The 11,806-nt window shown below is 54.3% G+C and overlaps 1 protein-coding gene across 6 annotated transcripts in view; it reads right to left on the minus strand.

The window, feature by feature from the left end:
• Window positions 1-11,806, minus strand: part of GRB10 (growth factor receptor bound protein 10) — a 171,978-nt gene that overhangs the window by 63,543 nt on the left and 96,629 nt on the right. For all 6 annotated transcript variants that reach the window (XM_059397196.1, XM_059397198.1, XM_059397195.1 and 3 more), the window contains 2 exons: window positions 6,772-6,967; window positions 987-1,128 (listed from right to left, as the gene is read on the minus strand). In XM_059397196.1, coding sequence (XP_059253179.1) covers window positions 987-1,128; window positions 6,772-6,967 — 338 coding nt within the window. The remainder of the gene's footprint in view (window positions 1-986; window positions 1,129-6,771; window positions 6,968-11,806) is intronic.

The following is an 11,806-nucleotide window of genomic DNA, read 5'->3' on the forward strand; positions in this document are numbered from 1 at the left end:
CTCCTGCTCACTCTGGGGTCCCACTGCTCCCTCTGGAGTCCCTCCTAGCCCCACCACTCACTCTGGGGTCCTGCCCATCCCCCGCTTGCTCTGGGGTCCCACCCACCCCCATCACTCACAGATGGGCTTCTGTTTCCCAACTGGGCAATAGAGATAACATTTGTACCTAACTCTTAGGAGTGTTTTGGGTAATAAATAAACAAATAAGTAAATAAAATATGGAAACTTCATTGAACAGTGCCTGGCCTCTAGGGGTCACCCCGTGAATGTCAGCCGTTCCCGTCATTATCATATTTATGCCACCACCACCCACACCGCAGTTTAAGACTGGGTTTCCCTCCCCAGTCTGCAACCCACCAAGGCCCAGGCCACGGCAGCCTGGAGGGACGGACCTGCCGGCCGATTTCTCTGGCAAGCTAACTACTGACGGTTTGACCCTGGGTAGGTCCCCGCACTCTCTGCGTCCCGGTTTCCTCCGGGAGGCAACGGCTGATACATGCAATCCCACTTGTAAGGCAGAAACTCTTAGCGTAAGGAGGTGGCTGCCGTCTTCCGAGTCAGGTTTTTCTGCCTTGCTCAGACCCTATTCGAGACCAGGAGTACTACATGGAAACTCTTCCACTTGTGGAAGTCCAGGTGCCTAAGAAACCCCTCATTTATCCAGAGATCCCAGCCAGTGAAGACGATGTGGCGATGTGGTAGGGGGGAATTCTGTCAGAGGACCAACATTCATCTCTAGGTAACAAATTGTTACTTTTTAACCTTCTCATGAGACTCTTTCTGAAACACACGGATACGTCCCTGACTTAACAAATGGAATTCTGGCCAACAGATCAAAAGTTTCCTAAGGCCAAAGGAACAGCAGCAAGAGGAAAAGAAGCAAAATATCCCACACATTCCCTTCCTTCTTCCTGAAGGATGAGCTGGCACATCGTCCTGACCCCACAGCCAGGCGGCCTGGCGTTGGAACGGGGGCATGTGCTCACCTGCTTTGCAGCAGCCTGGCTTGGAGGTAGGGAGCCCCGCGTCAGCACCGGCGGGCTCCCGGGGCCACAGAGCTCAGGGAAAGGGTTGGGGATGGCCGGCAGAGACGAGGTTCGGAGCTCCTGGTCTTCTTCCTGCAGGCGTCTAGGAGGAGAGACACACCCGCTCGTTAAAGGTTTGCTGTCGTCCCGACGCAGTCCAACAATCCCACATCTGGGGATGTGCCCCCCAAAAAACTAAAAAGGGGCTCAAACAGACACCTGGATCCCAGGCTCACAGCAAGACATGTCACAAAAGTCAAACCCGAGTGTGCATGGAGGCGTGAACAGACACACAAACGTGGTCCATCCACACAAGAGAACACAAATCAGCCCACCCAAGGAAGGAACTCTGAGACACGTTACAGCAGGGATGAACCTCAAGGACATGGTACTGGATGACAGAAGCCAGTCACAGAAGGACAGATCTTAGGACAGTCCACCTCTGTGAGGCACATGGGGTCGCTAAGCCCCTGGCTAGCACAATGGTCACTGTGAGGGACTGGGGCAGGAGGGGGGCTTCTGGGTCACGGACAGAGTGTCACTGCTGCTGATGAGCAGGTCCTAGAGCTATGTACACAACACCGTCAGTACACACAACACTAGGCACCTGTTCATTTCAACACAGCTGGGATGCTACATGTATGGTACCAGGATACGAAGTCTTGTTTTTTTGTTTATGTTTTGTTTTTAAAGCTGCCCTTCTCAGACTCAAAGGGTCCAGATTCCCTCCCTCATTAAACATCTGGGGGCGGGAAGTACCATGAACACACTTCTATCCCAAACAATGCCCCCCACAGGGCCTGTACCAGGTGTTCTCTCCAAAAAACTCATGGGTTTTATTCCCTGAAAACCGATGTATGAAGAGGTGTAGGAGCATTTCCAGGAGAACCCCTCTTCCCGATGCCTTTCAAGGGGTCACTTCTCCAAACACACAAAGACACCAGAAGCGGCTCCGTGTGTCCTCATTGGTGTCCTGGAACAACTGCTTGTTTATACAACAAGGTGGCTGATCGTGACTGGGCTGGGATTCAGTGTTCCATGTCGCTACCTCCCCAGAGCATGAAGGCCTGGGTTTGTGTCTGCTCAGAAACACCCACAGCACCCCACTTTACAGCGCCAGGCACCACCACATAGCATAGCATGTCACGCTGCCAGTGCTCGGGCATTTCCTCCCGAAAACGCAAAACCCACCTCTCCTATAACTATGCCAAACACCTACATGGAGATGAATCAGATACAAGTATGAAAACAGCAGAAGAATCAAGTTCAGAGTCAAAGCAGAGACGATAGCAAAGCGCCAGTCTGCTTCCTGTCCCTCAGGTTCTACCCTGCGGGCGGAGGACACCGCTGCCCAGTGTCCAGGCGTCCACCTGCAGAAAGGGAGCACAGCCCAAGATACCACTCAGCATCCCCGGTCCTTGCCAAAACTATGTCTCAGGAAGCCCTGGCGCTGGCCGTGTCTTCCAGGAATTGGTGCAGTCCTTTGACAGTTCAACTAAATTAATGATGCATTCACTTCCTCGGAGTTTGCCACGGGAGCAATGCACCGTGGTCACTTTACAGGTTCTCTGTTTACCACCTGATCCTGATGCTGGAAGAGCCTGCCGGGCCATTACCAGGGACCAGGAAGCACCCACTTACAGCACGACCGCACCCATAGCAGGAAGGTGGTCTGAGCTGTGGGATGGCCCTTCTCTGGGGGCGTGACAAACATACCAGAAAGCGGATGTGTGTGGTTAAGAGAGTCCTCTCTTCCCGTACCAGCCTCTGACTTGGCAAAGTGTCTGGCTGACACGTGGCCCCTGTTTCCTAGAGCCGGAGCAGGGGACATGAAGTTGGGCCCCTTGTCCATATATTCCAGCCCAAGGATGACCTCTAGCTGGTGACAAACCCAAAGCATGAGAGTTTTCTTATATACAAGATCCAACGTTCTGATCTAACCCCTAGGGGTTAGCAAAAGCTGTGGTGAGAAATGTTAAAAGCCATGTTTAGGGCAGTGAGACTATCCTACACAGTAGTGTACAGATGGATTCGTGTCATTCCACATCTGTCCACACCCCCAGGACAGATGACACCGACAGTGGCCTTTTGGGGCCGACACTCCTGGGGCTCATCGACTGTACCAAAGTTACCACCCAGGGGTATGTGGATAGTGCAGGAGGCCGTGCGTGTGTGGTTCACATGGGACATACTTCTGGATTTCTCTCCAGTGTGCTACAAACCCAAAACCCATCTTTCAAAAATAAGTCCTTATTTGGAAAAACCAGATGTTATGCTAAGTGAATGAGGATGCCCTTCTGCTGAAATGCGAGACCAGGTAAATCCACAGCATTGGAAATGCAGGTGGGTGGCCGCGGGGCCCTGGGAAGGGGCAGTGTGGAGACACTGAGCATTGAGCTGGGGGTTTCTGCTGGAGGGGTGGGGGCCTTCTGGAACTAGGGAGAAGTGGTGGGAATACAACCCTGGGAGAGTACTAAAAATGCCTGAATCGTGCGCTGTAAGTGGCTCGTTTCCTGTTATTTGAGCTTCAGGTCAATAAATTCTTCTTAAAAATTAAAAGGAGAACAAGAGTCCCATGCTGCCTTTATGGCAGTTCACAAGTACTGTGTGAAGCAAAACTAAGAGACATTACACGAAGCTGGAGAGAGTTCCGGAGGCTGAGTCCCCCCATAGTTGAAAACCGAGACGTAGAAAGGGGGCAAAGATGCAGGGATGTCGGGGGTCAGGGACGGGGAGGAGAATGGCAGGCCTGTGCTCCGTCATCTGCCTGGCTGGAACACGTCCGTGCCTGCTGCTGTCCCTGTAGTACACTCCTTCAGGATCGGAGGCCCCAGTGGTAACCTCTTCCAGGAAGCCCTCACTGCCTTCCCCAGGTTCTGCTCTGCACCTGTCCCCGTTGGCTCTGCACACGCGACTCCGTGGGCCTCCCACACAGCATCAGGCCCAGTAGATCTTGAAGCTCCTCAGGGCCCCTCAGGCTGGGTTTGCATCCGGACTCCCCCTCACTAGGTGGGGGCCAGTCACTACGCCTAGGGCCTCAGTTTTGTCACCTGGGCATGAAGGGCCACCACACCACCCACCTTGAGAAATGTGCTGGCCATCGTACCAGCTAACAAGTGAGGATTCAACAGGAACTATACAGAGAAAGTGCTCAGCACACACAGGAAGTGCTCCATAAAAAGCCTCACTTACAAAAAAAAAAAAAAAAAAACAAAAACAAAACTTTGGGTATCCCATATTGGTCACCCCATTTTTAAAACAAAATTGAAGATAAGAAAGAATGCTACTTATTTGAGAGAAGTGAGAAGAGGTAAGGCCTGAGGCCAGGTGTCCACTCCGCTGCAGGGAGAGTGTCTGCTGCCCTGTGCTGCATTCCTGCCCAGACACCTCCCGTGGGACTTTGAACAGGCAGCCCCAGGGCAGAATGTGGCCCAAACTTTAGGCTCAAGGGCTCCAGGCCACTCAGGGGCCTGGGCCTCCTTGTCCATCCTTTGCCCTGACTCTGCTCCGGTGCAACCACTGTGCGGGCTGTGACTGTCCTTCCCAGGGGCTCCCTACTCCAGGCTTCTCTGGACACATGACTGACAGACCCACACCCAGAGAAGTGCACAGGGGGAAAGTGCGTCTCTTTGCAGACTGACTGCACAGGGGCCAAGAACACGGGGTGATGCCCCAGAAAGCAGAGTGGGATGAAAACACCAGGAGCGAGAGTCAGTGAAAGGCCAAGGGCCGAGGGGCAGGCGACCACCCCTACAGACAGCTCTGTGCTGACTCTGCTGGCCCGAGACAGAGCAGACCGCCTTGGGCGAGAGGGTAGCCTGTCCGCAGAACCCTAGAGATGTCAGACCAGAAAGAGCCTTATATAAGGTGCCTGGATGGCTCAGTGAGCTAAGCCTCTGTCTTTGACTCGGGTCGTGATCCTGGGGTCCTGGGATCGAGCCCCGCATTGGACTCCCTCAGCAGGGAGCCTGCTTCCTCCCTCTCTCTCTGCCTGCTTGTGATCTCTCTCTCTGTTAAATAAAATCTTAAAAAAAAAAAAAAAAAAAAAAAAGAGCCTTATGCAAGTTTCTCGAAGCAGAGAGGACCCCACCCACCCCTTCACCCCCAAGCACAGGAAGCGAGATCCCTGGAAGATGCAGTGCCGAGGAAGGTAGCAGCCATGAGTGCCCCAGCCTGACCAAGGCCCAAGACAGAGGGCAACACCAGCCTTGCACTAGAAAGCCCAGGGAGGCCTCGCTCTGTCGCCCATTCCCATCCCTCCATCCTCACCTGAAAACCTCCAGGGCCCACAGGGACCGGGCAGCAGCCCCAGAGAGCTTCTCTGCTCGGTTTCACAATCTCTCCCCCCAGAAGGCCCGTGATGCCTTCGGCACCCCGTTCCCAGCAGCTGTGGCGCTGGCTGCTCGGGCCACACCCTCGAGACAGGGCAGGGGCACACTCACCGCTCAGGCGGTCCCCCACCGCCTCCCGAAGTTAGGTGCTGACACCTCCCGTCTCTCCCCCTCTGTATCCGCTTTGGGACACCAGCATCTCTAGGCTGGTCCCTGAAACAGCCTCCAAGTCATCTGTGCCCTAACTGGCCAACACCCGCACCCCCATCCCGCCCCCACGAACCAGGCTGCCAGGATGATCTGCCGAAACACTAACCCAACCTCCTGACTTCGCCTCTTCAAATCTTTCCCCATCTTGCCCCTGGAACCTCTCACAGAGGCCTTCAGAAGGCGGCCCCACCTGTCAGGGTCATCTTTTGTCCACCCCCCTGCGTGGAGGTGTGATCGGCAGTTGGAAAGCAGGACGACTGTGTGTGTGATAGGAGCACTCCAAGCGACCCATCAGCAGAGTTGCCTGCCAGACACACCCACAGCCTGCGGACAGGACGCGCCCTCCCTGCTCTCTGCTGTGATCCTGGAAGCCCCTCCCTTTCAGACAGGTTCTCAGTCTACACCACACCAGGGTACTGGGACGTGTGGGCTCAGTGCTGTAGGAGACCCCCTGGACCCGCTCCCCTTGTAGAAAAGGCACTTGGGACGCTCTGTCCCCTCTCTCCCAACACCATCCCCTCTGGATCTGGCCTCCACCACTCCCACTCTCTGCTTCTCAAAGTCTGACTACCTTAGATGCGTCCCCTACGTGCAATCCCGTGGCATCTGTCCTCCTGTGGCAGGCTTGGTTACTTAGCATGCTGCCTGCGTTGCCCGTCAGCGCACGAATTGATAAACACGGTACGTACAAGAGAGTATCAGTCGGCCAAGGAAGGGGAGCAAATCAGCCACCTGAGACAACAGGGATCATCCCTTTCACTCACAAAATATCCTCCCCCATACCCACCCCAGCTCCTACTCACCCACCAATACCCAAATCAGAGATGTGCCACCTGGAAGGAACACCCCTCTGCTTCCCAGAAGCCCTGCCTGCCAGCCCTGAATTTCCAGAGGCTGTGTCTCCTGCAGTGAACCCCCCGCGGGATGCCCCTCCTCCAGGCTCCCAGACCCCACTATGGGCAGTAAGGCCCTCGAGCCCCCAACAGACCAGTCCGGGTCCTTCCTTCCTTATTTCCAAAGCATTCTCTTACAAGGATTTCCCTCCCCCAGCACAGAGCAGGTGCTCCATGGATGTTATCCAAACCAAAACAGGGACCTGGTACCTGGGGCCGAGCTGGATAAAGAAAATGCATGTAGGGACCGTGCAGAGAGTTGTGTCGCATCCCCATCCCCAGAGACAAGCCCCTCCAAGCCCCGGGTCCCACCTGACGGCGAGGATGTGCATAGGCTGGGAACGTGGCGTCTGCAGGGACCTTGTTCCTGAGGGCGGCGGCTGGCTGCGGGAGTGCTGGCCATTCTGGAGCAGAGGCGCTGTCTCCGACTGCATGCTACAGGATGGGTACAAACTCTCCAGTGACGCGTTCACATCGTTCACCAGGGCTTCCAGGTCTACGTCATCCTCTGGGCGTACGGGCCAACCGCAAGAAAACAGACAGAGCAGGATGTTAGCAGTTTTTGGTCAAGTATGATTCTAGATGTTTCTGTGAAGGTTTTTTGTTTTTGTTTTTGTTTTTTGTTTTTAAAGATTTTATTTATTTATTTGAGAGACAGAAATCACAACGAGGCAGAGAGGCAGGCAGAGAGAGAGAGGAGGAAGCAGGCTCCCCGCTGAGCAGAGAGCCTGAGCCACCCCGGCGCCCCTGTTTTTGTTTTTTAAAGATCTATTCATTTTGAGAGAGAGAGCACACAGTGGAGAGGGGCAGAGAAAGTTTTAAGCAGACTCCCTAGGGCGCCTGCGTGGCTCAGTTGGTTAAGCAGCTGCCTTCAGCTCAGGCCATGGTTCCAGGGTCTTGGGATCGAGCCCCGCATTGGGCTTCCTGCTTAGCGGAGAGGCTGCTTCTCTCTCTTCCTCTGCCTGCTGCTCTGCTTACTTGTGCTCTCTATCTCTCTGTCAAATAAATAAATAAAATCTAAAAAAAAAAAAAAAAAAAAAAAAAAGGCAGACTCCCCACTGAGCAAAGAGCAGAATGTAGGGCTTGATCTCAAGACCTTGAGACCATGAGCTGAGGGGAAAACAAAGTCAGATGCTTAACTGACTGTACCACCCCAGTGCCCCTCTATGAAATATTTTTTAGATGAGAGTAACATTTTAATCAGTAAGCTTTGAGTAAGACTGCTCTCTGTAACGTGGGTGGGCCTCATCTGATCAGTTGAAGAGAAGAAAAGTTTAAGAGAAAAAGACTACAGTCCCTGAGGACAGAAGAATTCTACCCCCAGACTTGAACTACAACTCTTCCCTGGGTCCCCAGCCTGTTGGCTGCCCCGACGACCTTGGACATGCATCTCCACAATCACGTGAGCCGGTTCCTTAAATCCCCTGGCCCATACACCCATGCACATCCCATCGATTCTGTTTTTCTGGAGAGTCCTCACTATATACCATGGAGGGGGAGTGGATAAGCCAGCAAACTCGGAGATGTGGGAGGAGCTGGGGCAGGGGGCAGAGCCAGAGCCTGGGGATGGGACCCAGGCTCCAAGCAGCCTGGCGTGGCAAGGAGCTCTGGAAAGCACAGTCCCTACAATCGCGAGCTGAAGCTGCTCTGAGGTAGGTTCTCTTTATATGTAACCCACTGCAACCTAACAGCACTGCCCCCTTCAGTGTGTTTTCAGCTCTGCCACTTTGCCCAACATGGCCAACATGAACAAGATCCGCCTTACCCTACCACGGCGCTTTGCAAGCCGGGTCAGCCACAGGCCCACCTGCTCCTGTAAGTGACGCCCACTGAGCACCACGGGCTCAGGGCCCAAGACAGCGCGACCCCCACCCAAGCCAGGGCCCAAGCCCCCACGGGCAGGAAGGCAGAGCAGAGAGGTCACCCACCGGGAACATGTCCATCCCGGCCCCACTCCTGGAACCCTATGGGCTCCACACCCAGGACACAAGGTTCAGTTTTCTACCTCTCACCCCACAAGCCCGACACGGGGTTCGCAGTGGAGCTGCATGCGGGGGGTGGGGGTGACAGGAAGAAGCTGGTTGTCACCTTGCACCATAACAGAGCCCCACGTGTGGTAAGCACAGGTAGCTGTAACTCGGTAACACCTGTCCGTGTAACACCTGTTTCATGGACGCCTTACGACACAATATACATGGGGGACCACGAGCTGGTGTACCAGCCGAGGAACAGACCCATGGGGTCGAGCACTTTGCCTATGATCACACACATGTGCAAAAGAGCAAACCCTGAATCTGAAAACCATCTTTGCAGCCACCAGGTGTGTGCTCTATGCATGAGCTCACAGACCTTTCCGGAACCTGCCCCATGCCTCCCCCCCTCCCCCCACCTGCCGCAGGACCCCTTGTGCATTACAGAGAGATGTCAGTTTCATCCAGTCCTGGAATTCGCCTTTCTTTCTTTAAAAATTTACGCCTTTGCTTCGGCTTCCCCACTCATTAGGGAAAAGGGCCCAAGAAGACAGAGCTGAGCTGAACAGCGAAAAAACTTCCTGAGGGAGGATGTCTGGCACAGATGCCAAAGGGGCACGGGGTCTGGGGGTGCAGGGCGCCCCAAGGCTATAGCCAGGGAGGGCGTGCAGCAGGCTGGAGTTGGGCTGGGGTGGAGAACACAGCTATGGGAAGACCAGGCAGAAGCTGAAAAGCCACAGACCCTCGGCTTCTTACCTTCCAACTGTGCTAGGGCAGGGATCTGAGGAAGGCCTGGACACGGGTGCTACACACAGTAAGCACATCCCGACCTGAAACCTGTGAGCAGGGCCCCGCACGTCTAGGGGTGTGTATTAGAGGGGGAAAGGTGCTGCCTTAGCTTGGGTTATGGAGCGTCAAAGATTAATCCAGTGGCCAGACAGTAAAAGGACAAAGGTACTAAATTAATAATTCATCGTTACCGTGTGATCAATATTTAATCGATCACAAAGGAGAACTCCAGAGTCAGCAGGCAGCAGTCTTGCTCAGAGTGTGGGGGCAGGGAGGTGAGTGGGACAAGTGGGGCTCACGGAAAATCTGGACCCCTGGAGGGTCCTTGTCCTCCTGTCTCCTGTCCTCATCTGTAAGCCGAGGAGCAGGGGCCAGGAGAAGAGAACGGCCACCACATGGGGGACACCCCTCAGCTGTGTGTTCACTGACAGCTCAGGGTACTCACCTTCGAGAACAAGTACAAGTCACACTGCAGTTCACAAGTCTGGGGCTTCCAGAAAGTTCTAGAATGTGTCCTACACTCTTATTTAGCTGCCACATAATAGCTGCCTGATTTGAGCTCCGTAACACAAACAAGCCTAACTCATCCCTTGAACAACCCAAGCATTTCTCCCTTAATGGACCCTTTAAGAGCTGGTGAGGGGTGAAGCCCGAGTCGGCCTCGGGTCAGGCCCCTGGATGCCATGGGCAGGGTGGCTGAGGGGCAGTTCACACGTCCTCAAAACCCGGAGAAAATCCAGCAGAACACACCGACCACTGCTTCCACTTCCGTGCCCCCAAGATACAGGCTCACTGTCTGACACGTTTCTTCTGAGAAAATGCGATGTGCTGACTGCCCCCCACCCAGGTGGGTTTTCACTGGAGTTATCTTTCCCCTATGGAAGCCCCTGGCAGTGCTGTCTTCTGTCCTGCCCTTCTGCTCCTTTTGGGGGCTGGCCAGGGTCACCGCTGGGTCACCGCTCTGGGTAATCCGCTCTCTGCAGTCAGGGCCACTATGCTTTCAGGAACATAACGTCATTCTGACACTCCTCAGAGTCAGTGTGATGGCGAAGTATAAAAACCCCAGAGGGTCGAAGCAAGGTGTGTCCCCAACGTGCTTTCCCTCTTCTGAGGTGCATTACTGACAGACAACCTGGCACATTTAGAAGCGCGGGCGTTAGACAAAGCCAGGTGACTCTGGTCACAAGCGGGGAGCAGGCTGTAATTTTCCTGAATCAAATCCAACCGTCATACCGCCATGTCACCAACTTTGTGCATTTTTCACAGTTCTTAGAGCAAAATCGAAACCTTTTCAAGAATCTAAAATATCCTACTCAGGAGAAAAAAAAAATCCCATTCTTTGACAAACTTTCAAATTTCTGTGGCTCAATTAGGATTTCATCTGTTTAGATTATAGAATCACCGGGGGAGGGGGCACCTGGGTGACTCAGTGGGTTAAGCCTCTGCCTTCGGCTCAGGTTGTGATCTCAGGGTCCTGGGATAAAGCCCCGCAAGTCCTTCCTCAGTGAGGAGACTGCTTCTCCTCTCTCTCTGCCTGTCTCTCAAAAAAAATAAAATCTTAAAAAAGAAAAAAAAAGTGCTATACTACGATTATTACGGAAGTCACCAAGACCTTACTGAGGTGACGGTCAGTTCTTGCAGAAACGCTTGGAGTGGCTCGCATTCTGCACGTCCTGTGGTGTGGCCAGCCCTACGCCTTCCCTGTGGGGATCACCCCCCGCCCGTGAGGGCCCCTCCGCGGAGAAGCAAACACTGGGCACAAACGAGGTAGATGCTTCTGGAAATGGGTGCTAAGATAAAGTGTCTAATCAGTGCAGCCCTCACGCCAAAATACCTCCCCGTGACGGCAGCCCTGGCAGGCACGCAGAAGGGAAGGGAAAACAACTCCACGTACACAATTTCACGTCACACGGGCTCCTGAGGACGTACGTGCAGCAGATATAGGTCAAACAACACGGTTGTAAATCAAGTTATTAATAGTTATGTTGCCTCCTCAAATAACCAAGTCCCACACTGGATGCTGACTTTTGTCCCTAATATTTGGGGACTCATCTGATCTCCAGCTCCCACGTGCCTCTGGCCTCAGTGCCACAAGCGAACGGAGGCTGCTTCACTTCTAAAATAGATCTAAACTTGGTGAAACAAGCTGGCGTCTGGCTCCCCGAGGATGACTTGGGGCACGCATCTTCCATAAACCAAGCCAGGACCAGGCCAGGGGCTCACCGGCTGACGGCAGGCGCAGAGGCCAACGGGAGTTGGAGACGAGGCTCCCCCTTCTCACCCCCCCCCCCCCCCCCCCCCCCCCCCCCCCCCCCCCCCGAACCCCCTCACTGCACCCTGCTGGGCCCAAGTCACCACACAGTGTCCTCTGGAACCTCTGGAATAGCAAAGAGGACGCTGAACTGCTGAACTGCGTGGCTCCTCACAGAAACGCTACTTGCCTGACGTGCTCAGGACACGCGTACGGCCTGTCTGTGCTCCGCAGACCCATGTGAGCACCTGCTACTGCGCACCGTCTCCCGGCCTGCTCCGCAGACCCATGTGAGCACCTGCTACTGCGCACCGCCTCCCGGCCTGCTCCGCAGACC

This window comes from Mustela nigripes, chromosome 4 (assembly GCF_022355385.1).
Source record: "Mustela nigripes isolate SB6536 chromosome 4, MUSNIG.SB6536, whole genome shotgun sequence".
Taxonomy (NCBI): domain Eukaryota; kingdom Metazoa; phylum Chordata; class Mammalia; order Carnivora; family Mustelidae; genus Mustela; species Mustela nigripes.